Genomic DNA, 18,333 nt, shown 5'->3' on the forward strand with positions numbered 1-18,333 from the left:
ACTTGATGAGATAAAACAATAGTAACAAACTTGTATCATATATTTTTAAATATGAGAATCATATTCATAGGACTTCCACTAAAAAGCTTATAAGTGTTAGATATGATGTGTGATGTGGAACTAGAAAAACCTATCCTTCTTTTTTAGATTGCGTGGATTTGATCCTCCATAGGTATTCTTCATATTTATCCTCGCTTTTTTAAAAAATAATTTCGTGATTAGTGTGTCAGATAGATTATGAATTTACTAGTTTTGTTATATGTACTTTTGTTACCAAAAACATGTATTTTTACACGTATCGAAACTAAGATAATTTGGTTGAGCATTTCTTCGTAGTGTATATATATCGGAACTCATGTCTACAAAATTTGGGAGATGTGTTGTAGTATCTTTCAGCTGAAATTAACTCGATAAAGAAGTAAAAACGGGTTTAGTTTTATCGTTTAGAAGAGACGTGGCCTCATAAGAAACTAAGAATTTGCGAAGTCAGGTGTCTTTATCTTCTTATCTCCTAATATTAAGTAGCATCAATAAAGATAACTACTAGTGTTATTACCAAAAACAAAACAAAAAGTGATGCACAAACTGCAAGACCGATATGGTCTTTTAGAGTGAAAATAAAGATAAGGAGAGCAAATCCGCAAATAAAAAATAAAGATGGGGGCATGTTGTGGTGTGGGTATGAAAGGCTTTGACTTTGACTCTTGCCTAACTTTCTATTTTGTTTGATATGGTTACCTCTCCTAATTTGTCTACCCACCAAATAATTTAGCCGAAACTATATATCCAATCTCCTGCTTTCCTCTCTCTCACACACACCCATTAGTTAAAATTTTGATTAAAATAAGACTTTTTATTAACAATTATCGCAAAGTTTGGTTTGATTCATTGATTGTTTTGTTTTAAAATTGTTCGTACAAACTTCATACTTCTACATTATTTAACACTACACGTAGTCCCTGTTAATCTAAGACGTTAGTTACACGTTTTCTTCACACTTCTACATTATAATCTTTTATCTATTTGTTTGTTTGTGGTAAGTCTTATCTTTGCGATTCCTATTAAACAAAACTAATAATTTTCGGCTGATAGAGAGGGTTATAAATTTTAAAAATAAAACAGCTTGTATTTGTAAATGTATATAAATAACACTTTGTATTACAATTTAAGTTTTTCCTTGATCGGTCATATAAAAAACTATGTTCAGTTATTAACAAAATTATAATGGTATTTTTCCAGTAAATGTTACTTGTTTGATTTTTGTATCTAATTTATACGTAAAAATCCTATGTATATCTGAGATGTGGTCCGAGACGAGACTGGTACCCGTACCACTAAGTCTCTATTACGAATAAAATAAAATTTTACTTTTTTTAATAATTTTTGGTGTCTTTGTTTTCTTAAGCAATCTACTCAGAATTTGTTGTTTTTAAATTTTGTTCTCAATTTTAATAAATGAAAAGTTATTGCTTAAACCTAAATAGTAACTATTTTAGAAATCGTATACTGTATATGAATTATCCATGATCGTCCAGTTTGTATTACATGTAATTGAATTCACTCCGTTGTATGTTGGATATGTACTTTTTGGATCACTAAAATACCCACCTTTAGTAGCTTTCGATATGTTTTTAGTGGATTAATAAAAATGCAAGCAATAACATACTGTATATGGGAATAACATAACATAAAATGATCTAATTAGGCTAATGAAAATGGAAATATATTTTATATTAAGGTCGATTAAGTTAATGAGGATTGAGGACAAACAAACTATATAAAAAAAAAAAAAGACAAAGATCTTTAGATCACGCGTGTGTGTGGGGGTGGGCATGTGCGTGCGTAAGCGTAAGCAATAGATCATCCAAAATGTGACTTATATGGTTTGACCATTTAACCCTTTTATAAAGAATAAGAAATTTGATGTTCACATTTTGTTATATACATATTTTAGAAAATTGAACTTTTTAAAACCTTTGGAGAAATCTGAAGCAAAGTTGAGGAGCACCTACACACTCCTCCTCCTCCTATTCATTGGGGCTGCCTACTACTACTCCCATGCTCTTCTTCTTCTTCTTCTTCTTCTTCTTCTTCTTCTTCTTCTTCTTTTTAGTTGATCTGATGAATTGCTTAGTAAGTTTTTTTTCTATAAAAATAATATTGATGGTAAAAACAATAGTTGACAAAAACAAAAACAAAAAAACAGTGAAAACAATAATAGACTTAATAGTAATAGCAATAACAAGTAGTCAATTATTTTAAGCAAGTATAATAGTAATGAGGTTAATTATATTAAGAGAAAAGTGGGTCCAAAAAAGAAAAAAAAATCAGTTGAAGTCTCAATCTTTGGGAAGTGTTTGAGTTTGTGTGGATCTCAATTTTATAACAAAAGCCATTGATTGCTACTTGAGGGAGACTGCATATGAGAAAAGTTTGATCAATTTTAAAGTTTTCTTCATATATACAAGTAATGAACACATATATATTTATTTTTATTGTTTTAGTAATATAGAAATATATATAGGGGTTAGTTACTTGGATGAATCTGAGGTTGCCTTTGCCTCCAAGGCACCCGTTTCTTTTTTTAAAGAGAATTAGTTGATATAGTTATCGATCTCACGAGGATGTATGTGATGTGAACTTAAGTGTGTTAGTTTTTAATTGCTTAAGCATGCATTACTTTGTTTGTTTTATTACCCATCTTAGTTCGAATACGACAATAATTTATAGTTCATATTTAAAGAAAAACCGTCATGTGTATTAAGATACATGTCTTCAATAGCCAAAATCTGTAAGACTGTAACACATAGATATTCAGTTGTGTTTAAATTACAAAAGTACGTTTAGTTAGATATTATCGGCCAAATTATATATACATGGAACATACTTCAGCAACATTTATGTTGCTAAATCTTAATAGCAGTACTTATAAGTAATGTTACGATGATAAGAGTATTGATATTTTTCGTCAATACTTTTACAAACGTTATCGTAATCGAGCTTGTGAGGTAATCTGGCGGCGATAGTAAACTATATAAAACCTTGGTCCACGAATATACATATAATATTTTTGGTTATATGGTCAGCAATTATATGATAGTTTAGCGTTTGTATTTGAGAATCTAAGTATCGTATGATCCAAAAGACCAAAACGCTTTATCTACTGCTGTTTTTTTCTTTTTTTTTTTTTAGAACAAAATACTTGAATGTATTTATATAGGTTTTCGAGGATCGCCCTAATTTTTCTCTCATCTTTAGCCGCCGCAAAAAAATTCGAATCTTTCAATTTGTCCTCTCCGGCTGCCGGGCTACATACCGAAGCTGTGGAAGGGTGTAGATCTTAGTCTTGCCTCTTAGTCTTTGTTCTCTCTGTTATGTTTAGGTGTTGAAGCAGTCTTGTTGTCAGATTCCCATGTGAAGCGAAGTTCGATTGAGGGTGAGAAGCCATCGGCAATGAGTTTTGGTTGTGGTAGAGACAGATCCGTTTGTTAACAGGTTAGTCTAGGTTGTGGCTCAGTTCGGGTGGTGCTCTCGTGGTTGGTGGTTTGAAGGGGACGATCGCAAGTCGTTTTCATGATTTGGTATTGTATCTCTCTCGTCTCTCTCTTCTTTGGATAGCGGGTTTTTCATCAAGGTTGTGTTGGTTTTTGTGTCGTTATGGCTTCAACCGAGGGTTTTAGTTTGCTTTGAGATGTGGTTTGTGTCTGCAAATTTGCCTTCTCTGCTTAAGGGTTTGAATTGGATCGTAGCTCTTCTGCTAGTTTGAGTCTGCTGGTTTGTTAGTGTTGGCGTTGCGAGCTAGGTTTCGTTCTTTGTGTTGGTCATTCGGATGTTTTTTTGTTGTTAATCATCTACTAGCTCTCCTCTGTAGCTTTTTGGAGTCTTGGAACTGAGTTCTAGACAATAGCAGTGGAATATTCCTTCAGCTCTTCTCTTGCGAGGAGGTTTCTAGTTTTGGGTCGGTATTTGGCTGAAGCTGGATTTGACGAGGGTCTGCGTGTAAGAGCTGCTGGTCTTCTTTGATTTGTCTCAGGTCGATTCGCAAGGTTTTCTTTGCTCCTAGTTTGGTTCGCCCTCCATGGGGTTCTGGTTGTTGTGGTAGTTGTGGTTTTTGTTTCTCTGTAATGGTATGAATTCTGTTTTCGTTCCTGCCGGTTTGATGATGGTTCTTCTACGGTGTGCTATCTTAGTGCTTCCGGTCTTCTGGGTACTCTCCGGCGCTTACAGGTTCTTTGGGAAAGCTTAGTGGAATTCGCTCAGTTTCAGTTGGACAGTTTTAGAGCTTTGATCCTTCTCTCATTCCCTTTGTAAACTTTTACTTTAGATTTTTGCTTTTGTTTCTTTTCTTAAGTTCTAGTTTCCGGAAGTGTGTTACTTGCCGGCTTAAGTTTCCAGGGATGGTCATTTATCCACTAGCTTTAGTTTCCAGAATTATGTTGTTAACCGCCGTTTTTGTATATTTCTGGGGTTATGTTGTTAACCGCCGGAGATATGTTTAACACTTCTTTTATGAAAAAGTTTAGTTTAAAAAAAAAAAAAAAGGTATTTATATAGGTTTATCATAGAGTATAAAAATTTCTTCAATATTTCATGTGTGTTAAAGAAAAAAACCAATAGGGTAATAAAAATAAGTAGATGGGTACAAAGAAAGGTACAAAACTCAAGATGAAGGCAAAGAGAGAGAGAGTTGGAGCCCACAAAGGCTATGGTTGACGACCAAACCCAATTGCGCCACGTGGAATACTGCGGTGTGCATGATCTCAGCATGAAGTGTCATCATCACTCCTCGTCCTCGATCGACCTCTCAATTTTTTTGGTTTGTAGCCAAATTTTATTGTTTCTGGCGTAAACTGTGGACTACATTAAATACTACTATGATATAGCAAATCTAACCGTTAAAACGAAGAAACCTACTAATGGCCTCATAAGAATAGAAGTAGATTAATATACAAATCGAAGTAGAATTAGAATATAGTGCATGTGCTATCGTTAGTTTGCTTAAGAGCTTGATTATTGTGTTATTTTTAGTGCTTGTCCTTTTATTATGTCATATATAGTCGTATATCTTAAGGTACTTCGGGTTTCTTAATGAAGTATTTTAAATCAAGCTAGTACTAATTTTTTACCACAATAATTAGCAGCTATCAATGAAAGCAACCAAATACATATGTGCTCTGACTTGACATACACTCATTCAATTGATTCAGAAAAAGAACAACTAATGACGGACCCAGGGTGATAAAAAAGCCGACTTAAGAAAAATACAAATTTGTCTGCGTCCCCCACGAATACTCTCCACCACGATTTAGAGGGGAAGTATATGTAAATAGTTAGTGCTACTTTTTAAAAAAATTACCTTAATTTATATTACAAAATATACAAATTGGGAATGAATTATTTTAAATATATATAAAATACAGAAATAGTATATAGAAAGAAGAAATAAGAAGATGAAGTGGATAAGAATCTTCTTCTTAGTGGTGGAAGATGAAGAAGAAAGAAAGATACTCACCCTTTTGCGTGGAAGTATCCAATCCTCAACACTGGCCTCTCTCGTTTCCGCCCACCTCTTTCTCTTTTTTTTTTTTTTTTTTTTTTTTTTTTTTTTTCAGTCAATTAATTAATTAATTAATTTTTCACATGTGTAATCTTTTTGTTCAATCTTTCTTTGTTTCCATATACTAAAAGTATTCAAAACTTATTAACAAAAAATATATATTCAAAACTAGGTTCTAACCCGTTTCAGCATTAATCTTTATATACATGTACTAGATTAGGATCCGTGCTCTAACACGGGTTAATATTTTTTTATTTATATTGTAATTTTTTATATAAAAAATAATTTATGTGATTGTTTTTAAAATTTGTTGTGAATAAAACATTATGCAATAAAATCATATGTTAAATATGAGAACTTGTAATTTTTTTGAAATTTCTTATGACTGTTCTGCGAATTAGTCTAAACTTTTTGAAATTTATCAAATCAATCATAATAAACATTATTTCTATTATTTTGATATATAATTGCTAGTATAATCGAAAATCATTCTTAATCCGCGGAAGAGTGATTAATTTTTGAGATTTTGTTGTCTATATATGGTTGATTAAATATTTTGTGAAGATTTTATTTTATTTTTTTGGAATATCCTTTTTAATAGGATTTGAAATCGAGATATAGCTAATGGTTACAATCCATATAACCTATAATCTACCAAATAATCAAATAATTAATTTTATAACATATATTATATAGTCTACAAAAAAAAAGTATCTCCGTTTTATTATATAGGGGATCGAAATATGTCAACAAAAAAGTTCTAGCTACAGAAAATTGAACAGAAAGAAAAAGTTATAAACAAGAACTAAAATCACAAAAAATAAAGGAGCAAAAATCACATCTTATAAATATGTTGCCTTTAACTGTTTAAGTCATTGTGCTGTCACGAACGAAATTCATATAGTCTAGTGATGTATGGGTCAAGTGTTAATTTGTTATAGACAAAAAAAAGGGTATTAGATACAATTATATATACTGTATTTGATTAAAATCTAGGGAAAACTAATACTATGTGAAAGCCGTAAGAAAAATACAACCATATCAATTAAAATTGGATCTTCTTCTCCAAAATCAAAGCTCGATTTCGATAGACCCTTGGCCTATTCATCCAAAAACTGTTACAAAAAATGGAAACAGAAAAGAAATAACTATAGAAAAGCAAAAATAGAAAGAATAAAAACGGCAGCCGAAATTGTAAGATCCACTTAAGCCGACGACTTCTTGGAAAATAAGCTTTCAAATGCTCTTTGACATCGATGATTACTCATTTCCCCCCTTAGTTCCATTACACTTGCTTGCTTTCATCTTTACCATTACCATCATTCTCTTTTGTTTTCCTTTATCATTTATTTTGATTTTATTATTTCAAATTAATTATATCTAAAGGTGGTAATTAAATTAATGGTGTGTGTGCAACTGGATTAAAGAAGCCATATATATAAAAGTACATGACTTCCAAATTCCACCTTCTTCGTCTTCTATCTCCTATATATACCTCAATCTCTTTCACACACTTCCTCTGGTTCCACATCATCTTCTCTATATAATCTTCTTCTACACGCGCGCACACACACACACACACACACAACCAGAGATATATCGTCACCAATGAATCTGCCACCGGGATTTAGGTTTTTTCCGACTGACGAAGAGCTCGTCGTTCACTTCCTCCACCGGAAAGCTTCCCTCTTGCCTTGTCACCCTGACGTCATCCCCGACCTCGATCTTTACCATTACGATCCTTGGGACCTTCCCGGTATATATACGCATATCTCTCTCCCTCTCCCTCTCTATATATGTGTATGCATCATGCAGCATGATCACAATGATCCCATAGTTTACTAAACATGCATGCATATATTGTCAAATATGTATATGTATTTAATTACGCTTGTAGTATCCATGTAGGTGAGTATCATCTATGTACATGTATAGTTGACGATATATATGTTGATCCAATTGTAAGGACACAGATTGATTGTTGTCACCAACTTAAGTAACCAATCTGTCTTTTTTTTTTTTTTTTTTTTTTTTTTGCTTTCTTTTTAATAGTACACTTTTGTTGGGTTGCTCCTTTTAAGGATTGTTTTTGTTTCCAAAATCTTGCCATACACACAAATATTTACCTAATAATTTTCTTTTTTATTCTCTTGGAAGGAATCTATTAATTGGGTGAACCATTATTAGCATTGCTTTGTTCATAGTCATACATGTGCACCAATTTCAATCATTCGATCTCATGATACACCAACACAATCAATCATATATGTATTATGCACACTCACCAAAAACATGTACGTAGACATACACATACAAAGAAATACACATATATAATATATGAGTGATGTTTTAGCAAACACTTAACTAGTTAGATCACTAGCATGCATATCCTAAAAACATCGAATATTATTATGTGGATAAATCGTCAAAACTATATGCTAACATAAAAAAAATTTACGTATAAACTACAGGGAAAGCTTTGGGAGAAGGGAGGCAATGGTACTTTTATAGTAGAAAGACGCAAGATAGATTAACAAGCAATGGGTACTGGGGATCAATGGGAATGGACGAGCCAATCTACACAAGCTCCACACACAAAAAAGTGGGTATCAAAAAGTATCTAACTTTTTATCTCGGAGATTCTCAGACTAACTGGATCATGCAAGAATATTCCCTCCCCGATTCATCTTCTTCATCTAGTCGATCTTCTAAGAGATCAAGCCGTGCTTCTTCTAGTTCTAGTCACAAACCCGTGAGTACCCTTTTGTTTCGTAAGCCTAAAGTTGTCAACTTTTAACTTAAAATTTACATTTTCCTTTCAACATAAAATTAGAAGTTGATCTCCACGTGGCATGGATCTTTGTGTGCAGGATTACAGCAAGTGGGTGATATGCAGAGTGTATGAACAAAATTGCAGTGAGGAAGAGGAGGATGATGAGACAGAACTCTCATGTTTGGATGAAGTGTTTTTGTCTTTAGATGATCTTGACGAAGTAAGCTTACCGTAATAAATACAGAAGAACCCAAGAAAAAAAAAAAAGGTTTAGTGGGCAATTATTTCTAAAATCTTTGTACCAAAAAAAAAAAAGGAAAAGGAGAATGACATCATTCTTACAAGCTATATGTTGTAAAATTAGCAATCCTCAATTTGCAAGCAAGAATCAAAAAAATCTTGTTGTATTTTTATTTTTAAGATTCAAAATATATATTTTATTATTTTTCATACTGATTGGTTTTAAGATATACCAATCTATTATGTTAGCTGTTCTGCATATTATATAGGAGAAGTGAACTAATTTTGGCAAATATTAGACTGAAAACTTCTTAATAAATTTTTGTAATATATGAATACCTTCATCGATCGGTCTATTTTAAAGATATACCAATCTGATAATATGGTATAGATCTATAGATTTATTCTGGAATTCAATCATAACCCTAAACTGATTGGGATGTGTAGGCATCACAATTTAAAATTTAAAATTAGAATATATCTCGTCTTTTTGCCTAATGTACCTAAGGTTAGGAGAGAAACCATCAAACTAGTGTGGGATAAAATTGCAGCCTACTTCTCAGCCTATAAACATATATTATTATTGGTAGAAAACGGATTAGAGTTTTTGACTAACAAGATCCAAAACACTAGAAGATTTATATAATGGGAAATAATGATTATGTTACCACTGGATGCATGCAAATGAGACTAAAAAATTAGCCCCCCATGTTGGCGAATAATCATGGGGAAAGGCTAATAGTGTGTTAAAAAAGTTATAGCGACCAAACTAACTTTTGGCTTCTTCTTTTTTTCGTTTCTTTTTCGTTCTTTCTTTCTTGAAAGTTTATATGATTCTAGCTTAGTTTCTAACTCAACAAACAAACCAACACATACGAATTATAGTTCTCTCTTTTTTAGATGGATGGGGACAGGCAGCTTGGAAAATAATTTTTCTAAAAATAACTTGTGGCCGTAAGTTTAGGTGTCCAATACGTATATCGTAGAATCAGATTTGCTCTTGAATGTTATATATTCTATAATACGTACATAGCCAAATACTCGAGAAGAATACAAAAGTAATTTTTTATTTATTTTTCTCCTTGTGACTGCTTGTGAAGTCACAGGTGAGATAAATCAAATGTAACTTTTGTGAAAAGAGTGAAAAATATCTATTTTTGATGAGTCAGTCCTAAGTTAAAAAAGAACAAAAAGGTTTTGAAGAAAATAAAATTTGATTATGTCGAGTACATAATTTTTCAAGTGTAGCCTTTAAAATTGATATACGGGTGGCCTACACCTGATCCAGTTTAGGGTAGGATTGCTATTTAGTTAATGATTTATAAGACTTGGGCAATTGAGAGCCTTTTTCTCCAAGTTATAGTCTCTCTCTCTATATAGATCTTTGATTGGGTTTAGTAGTTGTCTTGTGTCGCCGAGCCAAGCAACATAGTCTTTCTACGTTTATTAAGTTTTTTTTCTTCCCAGTATATATATAGTTTTATGGGTGCTTGCTTAGCAAGCACTGACTCATGCATGATGCAAGCACCTTGAATATATTAAATAATAAGAATAAGAAAATCTAAAAGAATAAAAGATTTCAAGTTGGGATTTTAGATCATTGTATAGTTTGGGATTGGCTGTGGAGATTTTCATGGTATTGCTCTGTTTTTGAATTTAACAAACTCATAATCAGAAAACCGAATACTTTCAATGGAAACTGCAGTATGTAAACTTATCTACGCAATGGGTTTCTTTCTAACCAGTAAATGTTTTTATCTTGTTTATTGTAAATTTCGAGAGACGATTGCATGGAATTTTACATGGCATTGCAAATTAATTATCAAGATCCAATCTGGTTCACCTAAAAATGTGGATTTCGTAAGGGCCATTGGTTGGATTAAGCATTCGTTGCTTACACAGACGAAATAAAAACCAGGGTTTGGTTGGTTCTTGGAAGTTGGAATGCAGAATGGCAAACCAATAGAAACAATAGAAGATTCATTTGATTAAAAAACACAGAGTGCATATTTTCATGAACTTGTTTTTTTTCTTTGGAATGTTTTATAGTATCTAATAGGTTTTTGTAATTCTTTTGACAATCCTATGAAAAGCTGAAGAGAGTTTGATGGATGAGAGGGGATATAGAAGTGTTCTATGAAGAGAAGTGTTCTATGAAGAGAATGTTACCTTTCCTGACGTTTGAAAGCTGACATTCTCTGTTTGAATTTGTAGTCCCCGAAAACATAATCTGGGAAGAGCCTGTCATGTGATTTCATAAAATCAAGTTGAGCCTGTGTGAATGTTGGGAGTCCATCATCAGAAGGTGACCATTCTTCGTTTATCTTCATAGTTTGAAGTCCAGCAGAAGTTGAAGGCAAGTCTGGTTTTGGCGTCACTTTTTCTACTCCAACAGAGCCTGGTTTTGGCGTCACTGCTTCAAGTCCATCAGACGGTGGAGATAAGGCTGGATTCTGCGTCACTGTTTCGATTCCATCAGAGGGTGACGACGACAAGTCTGATATTTGCGTCACTGTTTCGATTCCATCAGAAGGTGACGACGACAAGTCTGTTATTTGCATCACTGTTTCGATTCCATCAGAAGGTGACGACGACAAGTCTGGTATTTGCGTCACTGTGTCGAGTCCGTCAACAGAAGGTGAGGAGCCCTGAACCGCAGTGGTTGTACTGCTGCTGAGATTGGCTGTAGCAGTAGTAGATATGGGAGTTTGGACAGGTACTGGGTCGCTGGTGGTTGTGTTGGGCTGGCTAGAGGAAGGTCTTGTGGGAAGTGAGTCTCTGCGGCGGTTTCTTCTGGTTGGTGTTTGGCTGGCAAAGAGAATTGGAGGAAAGTCCTTTTCAGAGGTTAGCTTATAGGGGTCAGATCCATGGGGTAGGAGCGGAAGAAGTGGTGGTGGTCTCTGATAAAGATAGATAAGAGGCCGAGGCCGGTGAAAGTATGGGTATGGCTGCAGGTGCAGGGGATTCTGCAGAGTAAATTGGAGTCTTGAGTTGTTCGTTTCTGACACAAAAAGGTTTATCATAGAAGAATAAAGTGTGGGTTTGAGATCAACTTACAGCTCTTAGAAACTGCGGATTAAATGGGTGTTGCTGAAGTGGAAAAGGAGTAGCTTGTCTTGGTGTGAGGATGAATGGTTCAGCAGAAGCTTGCAGCTTTGATGGCTTAGCAGCCTAATAAACATAGAGATCAAAGCAAATGAGAACTGGTTATGAGCTTATTATGATTCTTCAGAAGTCCTGATACAGAATGAGTTGTGAAGTACAAAACCTTTGGTGTACATGGACTATATGCCAACATCTTTCCCTTGCCAGCTGAAGAAGGTTGCTGAGACAGAGTGGTTTCCTGCAAAATCACCAAAAAAAACTCTTTAACACATACATTTCAACACATAACTATGAGCCTAAAGGGATACACAATCTTTGCTTCTCTTGAATGTATCAAGGCTCTGTAATTCAACATTATCTGTACTTGTAATCATGTTCAACACAAATAGACATTTCTAACTTTATCTGATTCAGCTTCCTTTCATTTATAAACAGTCCTGAAATGGCATCAAAGCACTGACGTCTAGCAAACTCTATGTTATGACCATTGTGGAAGATCACAGCCAGTGTTTCTTAAGTAACTCAGTGATGTTCTTACGAGTATGTAAACAACAGAGATATAATAAAGACGAACCTGGTTACTTCCTGATTCGCTTATAGGACTGCTAAACTCTGTATCCTTCTTGTGCTGACTCCGGGAGATGGAAGAAAGTGCTGTTCCTCCAAGAGAGATGGAAGGAGACTCTGAAACCTTCTTTTTAGTGGCTGATGTGACCAGAACACCATCCATCAAGACTCCTTCATCTGAGCATGAAACCGGAAAGCGCCTACGAGGGAGTGGATCTGACTTTGCGTCACGTAAGCATTGGAGCAGGAGTGACTTTGCATTGCTAATGCTGTAATTCCTTTTTAGGAGTCGCAGGACTTAAAAGCGATGACATTTTATGTTGGAAACGTCCCTGCCGGATCTTATCCATCGGCCAAGTCTGAGGACTCTGCTTCGGCGTCTTGTAATCAACCTCATTGTAGACAAACGGCTCGTCTTTGTCCATCACGTCGCTACAGACTTGAAAAGTTAGACATTTTCAAATCAAAATCACCAGAGAATTTGCAATTTAAACCCAAAAAAACAAACAACGAATCACCAGAGAAGTGTCTTCGACTTATTCGCTGTTCCTCCCTGCCGCTAAAAGCTTTCCGATTAAACTTTGACAATCTGAACAACGTAATCGAGAGCACAAGACGATAAGTTTCAGATTCAATCAAGCGTTATAAGAACCACCGCAGAAACATTTTCCCGCCAAATTTTCACGATCACGATTCACGAGAAAACGCTAAAATCTACCAAAATCTTCATCAAACAACTTGACGAAATCGAAAGCGAGAACGATCGAAGTAGAAACGAACAAGAAGAAACCAAAAATTCGCGATCCTAAAATCAAAACCTAGAGTAGTTGCGGAATCGGGAAAGGGGGAAAAAAACACAGATTCAATCGCGATAGAGCTAAGATCCAAAGCTCGAAATTGGAAGATGAATCAAGATCGCTTACCTAGAAATCGAGATCGAGTAGCTAATTCATGCTCTTATGATCCGATCGCATCACGAAGCTTGCTCTGAAAAAAACAAAATCTCCACGGGAAAGAGAGAGAAGAGGGAAAAGATCTGTTTCAAAGAGACGAGTGTCGTTAGCTTAACCGCCTCAGTGGATATATAAAGGCTAACGGAAAAGGTAACGGCGAAGTTAAGGTGCCGTGATCCAATTCGATGATGGCTTGACTTGGCTTTGACTGTATTTTAACTTTAACGGCGTTTCTTTGACCTTCTACTTAACCGGTTGAGATGAACTTAAACCAAAAGACTATTTTAACCAAAATGATTTGATCATTCGATTCGACTCGGTAAGCTCCGGTTTTTTCTTGAAACAAAACACAACATAGAAGAACACTTTTACTACATTGCAACATTCCCAACAATAGTCAAATAAACAAAGGACTAGGGTTCGAGCCATCGACTAGATGGTCAAGTGAATACTTAAGACTAGACCAAACAAAAACAGAGACCCATGAAATGTACATAAGGACCCAAAGAGATACAAAAAAAAAAAAAAACCCAAAAACTATACATATTACATAAAGCTTTAAGCTTTACACAGATTCTAGCTTTGTTACACACATAGAGAAGAAGCTTTCAAATTCCATCAATGGAGTGTTTGTTGGTTCATGCTACCACCAAGCAGAGACATTAGCCCACCGCCGTGAACTCTCTCCTCAGGAATCATAAAGTCAAAGATGTTCCTCCCATTGCTGCCACTACTGTTGTTGTTTGTTTCCATTTCGGGTCTCTCACTGTTTGAGAAGCTCAAGGACTTCATTGATGGAGGAACAAGAACCTGCATTGGTATCATCAGCTTCTGTCTTTTCTCCGGTTGATGATGCAGCGGTGGAAGAGGGCGATCAATGGAGTCCGTGCAATCAGATACCACGCTGACTCCAGATTGCGAATGATCAGTGGTAGTAGTAGTAGTGGTAGTTGCAGTTGTTGTGGTATGGGAAGAAGTAGAGACTAGGCCACGGAAAAGTCCTGGTCCAATCAAACCAATCTTGCTTCCAGCTTTATCCTGAGACATACTGTTATGCGCAGCGCATAAACCGCTCTTTCCTCTAGCGAACTTCTCGCATTTCCAATCCCCTCCCCATGAGCAACGTTTCCCACCACCGTGTGCCTTGCAGAAGTCAGTGCTACCTTGTGCACTCTTCTCACAACCATCAGACTTACACCGTTTCCCACCACCGTGCTTCACGCAACAATCAGTCCGTCCACGAGCGCTCTTTGTGCACCCGGTCACAACACATCTCTTCCCACCACCGTGAGCTACACAGAAACTAGTCCCACCGTGAACACTTTTAGGACAAATACCTCCACCATCAAACATACAACGTTTTCCTCCACCATGAGCTTTACACAGCGGAGTACTACCTTCTGCTCCCTTTGTACATCCCGCAAATATGCAGCGTTTCCCGCCACCATGAGCTTTGCAGTAGTTTGTACTTCCTTGAGCACCTTTTGTACAGCCTGAAGACTGACAACGCCGTCCACCACCGTGGGAAATACAAAGGCCAGCTTGTCCTTCAGCACTTCGTGTACAGCCTTCAATCCGACACCTTTTACCACCACCATGCTTGATGCAGAGCCCGGATTTGCCACGTGCAGCCTTAGCACATCCCTCAGGGAATCCACAACGTCTTCCACCACCATGAGATATGCAGAAGTCTGTTTTCCCTTCAGCGCTCTTTGTACATCCCAAGTGTTGGCATCTCTTTCCTCCTCCATGAGCTTTGCAGAAAGTGGTTTTGCTCTCAGCACCTTTGTTGCAGCCTGGCTTTTGGCACCTCTGCCCACCTCCATGGCCAATGCAGAGCCCTGAAGCTCCTCTAGCTCCTTTCACACATCCCATGAACTTGCACTTCTTTGGGTTGCTCATCCTTTGCTGAGAAGACGTGGCAGATGCCGTCCTATCAGAGAAGGCACCTATAGAGAACTCTGACTCATGGCTCAGCTGTGAAGTATAGGCCTCAGTTCCAAAATTAGTACTACACTCTTGCATTCTTGAAGGTTTTCTAACAGTTTCCGTTCTTGGAGCAAAAAGAAGCGATGGCATAAAGCCGCCAGATCGCCTTGCAGATGTAGAACCCTCATCAACTACAGCTTGGGAAACATTAGTATCCGCATATGTCAACAACGAACAATCAAGTCCGCTGAAAGCATCCGTGGTCACAGCGGGAGGACCAAGTTGCAGAATTGAGTTACCTCCTCCTGATGAGAGTTCCTGAACACTCCCGGAAGAAGCTGAACCTTTGTTACTATTATCATTAACCTTGACATTGTAGTAGTAGGAAGGCGGTGTTGGACCTAAACCGAGAACCAACCGGCAACCACCATCAGGACAATTAGAAACATCGGAACAAAGCTTATGATTATGGTGAGAGGTCCCAATTAATCTCCCAGCTGCACTGCTTCCAAGACATTTCAAGCTAAGAGCAGTATCACCGAAACTGTCAAGCTTTGCAATACCATTGCCACGAGAAAAGTGAACAACACTCTCGTTCAAATCCATATGAAGAGTAGATATAGAAGAAGGATGCAGAACTGACGACTAAAACAAGAAAATACTTAGGAACACCTTTTGTAAAAGCTATAAACATAAAAGCAACTTGAGATATAAACATCTCCCACCACTGACAAATCCCCATGTATCTGCCCTGTCCATCTTCAAGAATGGTTAAAGAGCAAGACCTTTCCTGCAGCAGTTAAAAAAATCATCTAGTCAGTCAGTAGAAAGCTTGTAGTAAGTAGAGCAATAACACTAAAGATGACATGAGACTAATCAATCATCAAAAAAGAAGCATGTGAGTAAATAATAGTGTGTGTGTAAATAACACAAGTTGAAGTTTAGGAAGTAAAGAGATACCAATGTACAGGACCAATAATTGGTTACAACTATGTCTGAAAGGACCAAGTACCAACCAAAATAACTTATGGTGGCTGGCAACATTGTAGCCTTATAGGTAAAAGTGAAACGTGAGGGGTACATCTTTCTATGCTCAAATAAATTCGAAAATTTCCCACACAAACAAAAAAAAATAAAAGCAGATGGGAAAGAAAGGATAAGATAAGATTGGTTTACAGATTAAGTATACACATTGAAACTCAATAATTTTTGTTAGCTCAAAATAAGAATTACATATGTTAGACTTTTTGAAAACTTGTAATATAAATTGGAAAGTCAACTTTGATAAGTGATAAGTGATAACAACAATGCCCCCTCACCCTCAGGATTTTTTTTTCCATTGTAAACAAAAAAGATCCAAACATAAATAAACAAGATCTAAGGAAATACTAATTGTTATATTAAAAACACCATGGAATTGGAATCAACAAGATTCTGAATCTCTATATCAACACACAAGTTTTTACCTTTGAGGAAGAAGATCTAAAATTTCACAACAAGACTATAGAAAATTGACTGTGCAACCAAAGTAAGAAAAAAAAAACAAACAAACATAACATAACCAATCATTAAAGAAATCATCATACTCTAAAGTATTTAAACAGGTGAAGAAAAGAAAAAAAAACCCTAAAAAGAGTATGAGACAATTACACACACAAATAACATCAGGAGAAAAAAAAAAAACCATGCATTCTGGTTCATCAGTTATAACTCGATCAATCAGTAGTAATAGAAAGAAACAAAAGTAGAGAGAAAGGAAAAAATAACAACCTGATGGATCTGAGAGAGAGAGAGGGGTTCCGTAAGCAAAAGCCTCGTAAAGTGAGAATCTGCTGTTTCGTCTAAAATATCGAGGAAGACGAAACAATAGCGAAGAAGGAAGAAGAAACCAAAAACAAAAAACAAAAAAGACTGAAACAGGTGTCGATATATTAGCGGGCTACACAAAAATAGAGAGAGAGAAGGAAGAAAGAGATATTATTGTAGTAGTCTACTAGAGAGAGCGTGTTGTGTTTGTTGTATGCCTTCTTCTTCCTTTTTATTCATTCAGGAGAGGTCCTTTCCCTTCTCGTTTATAAACCGCGAGTGAGGGAATCCCAATGAATTACCCAATATACCCTCTGTCTCCGTCGATAGTAACGGTTCTGATTGGATGAGACAACGCTCTATTTTGGGAAATCTATTAAAAATCTGCTTTTCGATGAAAACGACGCCGTCTTTTTAGCTGAAAAAAGTCCTTTATGCCCCTCTCTTTTCCGTTTCCTGTTTTTTTTTTTTTTGTGTTTTTGCTGAGTGGTAGTGATGTTGCGACAAGTCACTTCTGTGATTCTTCTATAAATTAAAAGCAATATAACAACCGGTTACCGTCTTAACCGGTCAGAACTGATTCCTTTTCCTAATTGTTTATGACGTCATCGTCAATTTTATATGATTACATACAGCTTGGGGGTTTTTAAAAAAAATTTGTTGTATTGTGAATTTTTTAATGATGATATCAGCTGAATCAGTCTTAGCAAACTTATAATTGATGATGTATGTTTTTTTTTTTTTTTGTCATTTTATGTGTCGCTTTTTGTGGAAAAAAAAGAAAACGATTATTGTTTTCTCGTGCCAGGGTTATGGAGTAAAATATAGAATTAGCTAGCTGGCATCATTTAACCTAGTATTATTAAAAGTTTAATTAAGATTCCACTATCCAAATGCGAAGCACTTGTAAAAGTTGTAAGAGATTAAAGACTAATTATGTGATTCTGTTTCTTTACTTTATTTATGTACTTACATCTAGTATAGATCTATCTTGTATGTGGAATATGTTCTGTTTCTGTTCAAGCAAATTAAAGACATAGCTAAATCTTTTTATGTATCCTGAGTAGAACACTATAATGCATGTATATGTTTAAAAGAAGATACAAAAAGAAAGAGGAATATATATAATATATACCATTTAACAAAACGAAAACTAAAAAACACTGAAAATAAAATCTTTTAAATATCAAATTTATACAATACGGACCATGTATTAATACAATTGATGTCTTTGTCGTGGTGTGATGAAAAAATTGTCGCAAAGGACCACAACCATCGGACGAATGGTATTTTTAAAAAATGAAAAAAAATGAAAAATTTTGATTTTTATGTTGTTCCAAGAGGCAAATCCTATTACGTCAGCCAATGAGGTTCCTTGCAGAGTGGAAGAATCTATCATAATA

General features: G+C 35.6%; 2 protein-coding genes and 1 pseudogene across 3 annotated transcripts; 1 reads left to right on the forward strand and 2 right to left on the reverse strand.

The window, feature by feature from the left end:
* The first annotated feature begins 6,890 nt into the window (after window positions 1–6,890).
* LOC104727083 (NAC domain-containing protein 104) lies at window positions 6,891–8,782 on the forward strand. Its single transcript, XM_010446088.2, has 3 exons — window positions 6,891–7,313; window positions 8,029–8,309; window positions 8,428–8,782. The coding sequence occupies exons 1-3, from the start codon at window positions 7,166–7,168 to the stop codon at window positions 8,563–8,565; spliced, it is 567 nt and encodes a 188-aa protein (XP_010444390.1). The 5' UTR covers window positions 6,891–7,165; the 3' UTR covers window positions 8,566–8,782.
* A 1,902-nt stretch (window positions 8,783–10,684) lies between these two features.
* LOC104729070 (uncharacterized) lies at window positions 10,685–12,667 on the reverse strand (annotated as a pseudogene). Its single transcript, XR_015572359.1, has 4 exons — window positions 12,250–12,667; window positions 11,839–11,913; window positions 11,628–11,741; window positions 10,685–11,536 (listed from the first exon to the last, which is right to left on the reverse strand). The product of XR_015572359.1 is annotated as an uncharacterized LOC104729070 (transcript).
* Window positions 12,668–13,550: 883 nt separating this feature from the next.
* LOC104727084 (uncharacterized) lies at window positions 13,551–17,432 on the reverse strand. The gene is made up of 2 exons (XM_010446089.3): window positions 16,895–17,432; window positions 13,551–15,914 (listed from the first exon to the last, which is right to left on the reverse strand). The coding sequence occupies exon 2, from the start codon at window positions 15,728–15,730 to the stop codon at window positions 13,814–13,816; it is 1,917 nt and encodes a 638-aa protein (XP_010444391.1). The 5' UTR covers window positions 15,731–15,914; window positions 16,895–17,432; the 3' UTR covers window positions 13,551–13,813.
* Window positions 17,433–18,333: the final 901 nt, after the last annotated feature.

Source organism: Camelina sativa, chromosome 11 (genome assembly GCF_030686135.1).
Source record: "Camelina sativa cultivar CO46 ecotype springtype chromosome 11, ASM3068613v1".
Classification (NCBI taxonomy): Eukaryota; Viridiplantae; Streptophyta; class Magnoliopsida; order Brassicales; family Brassicaceae; genus Camelina; species Camelina sativa.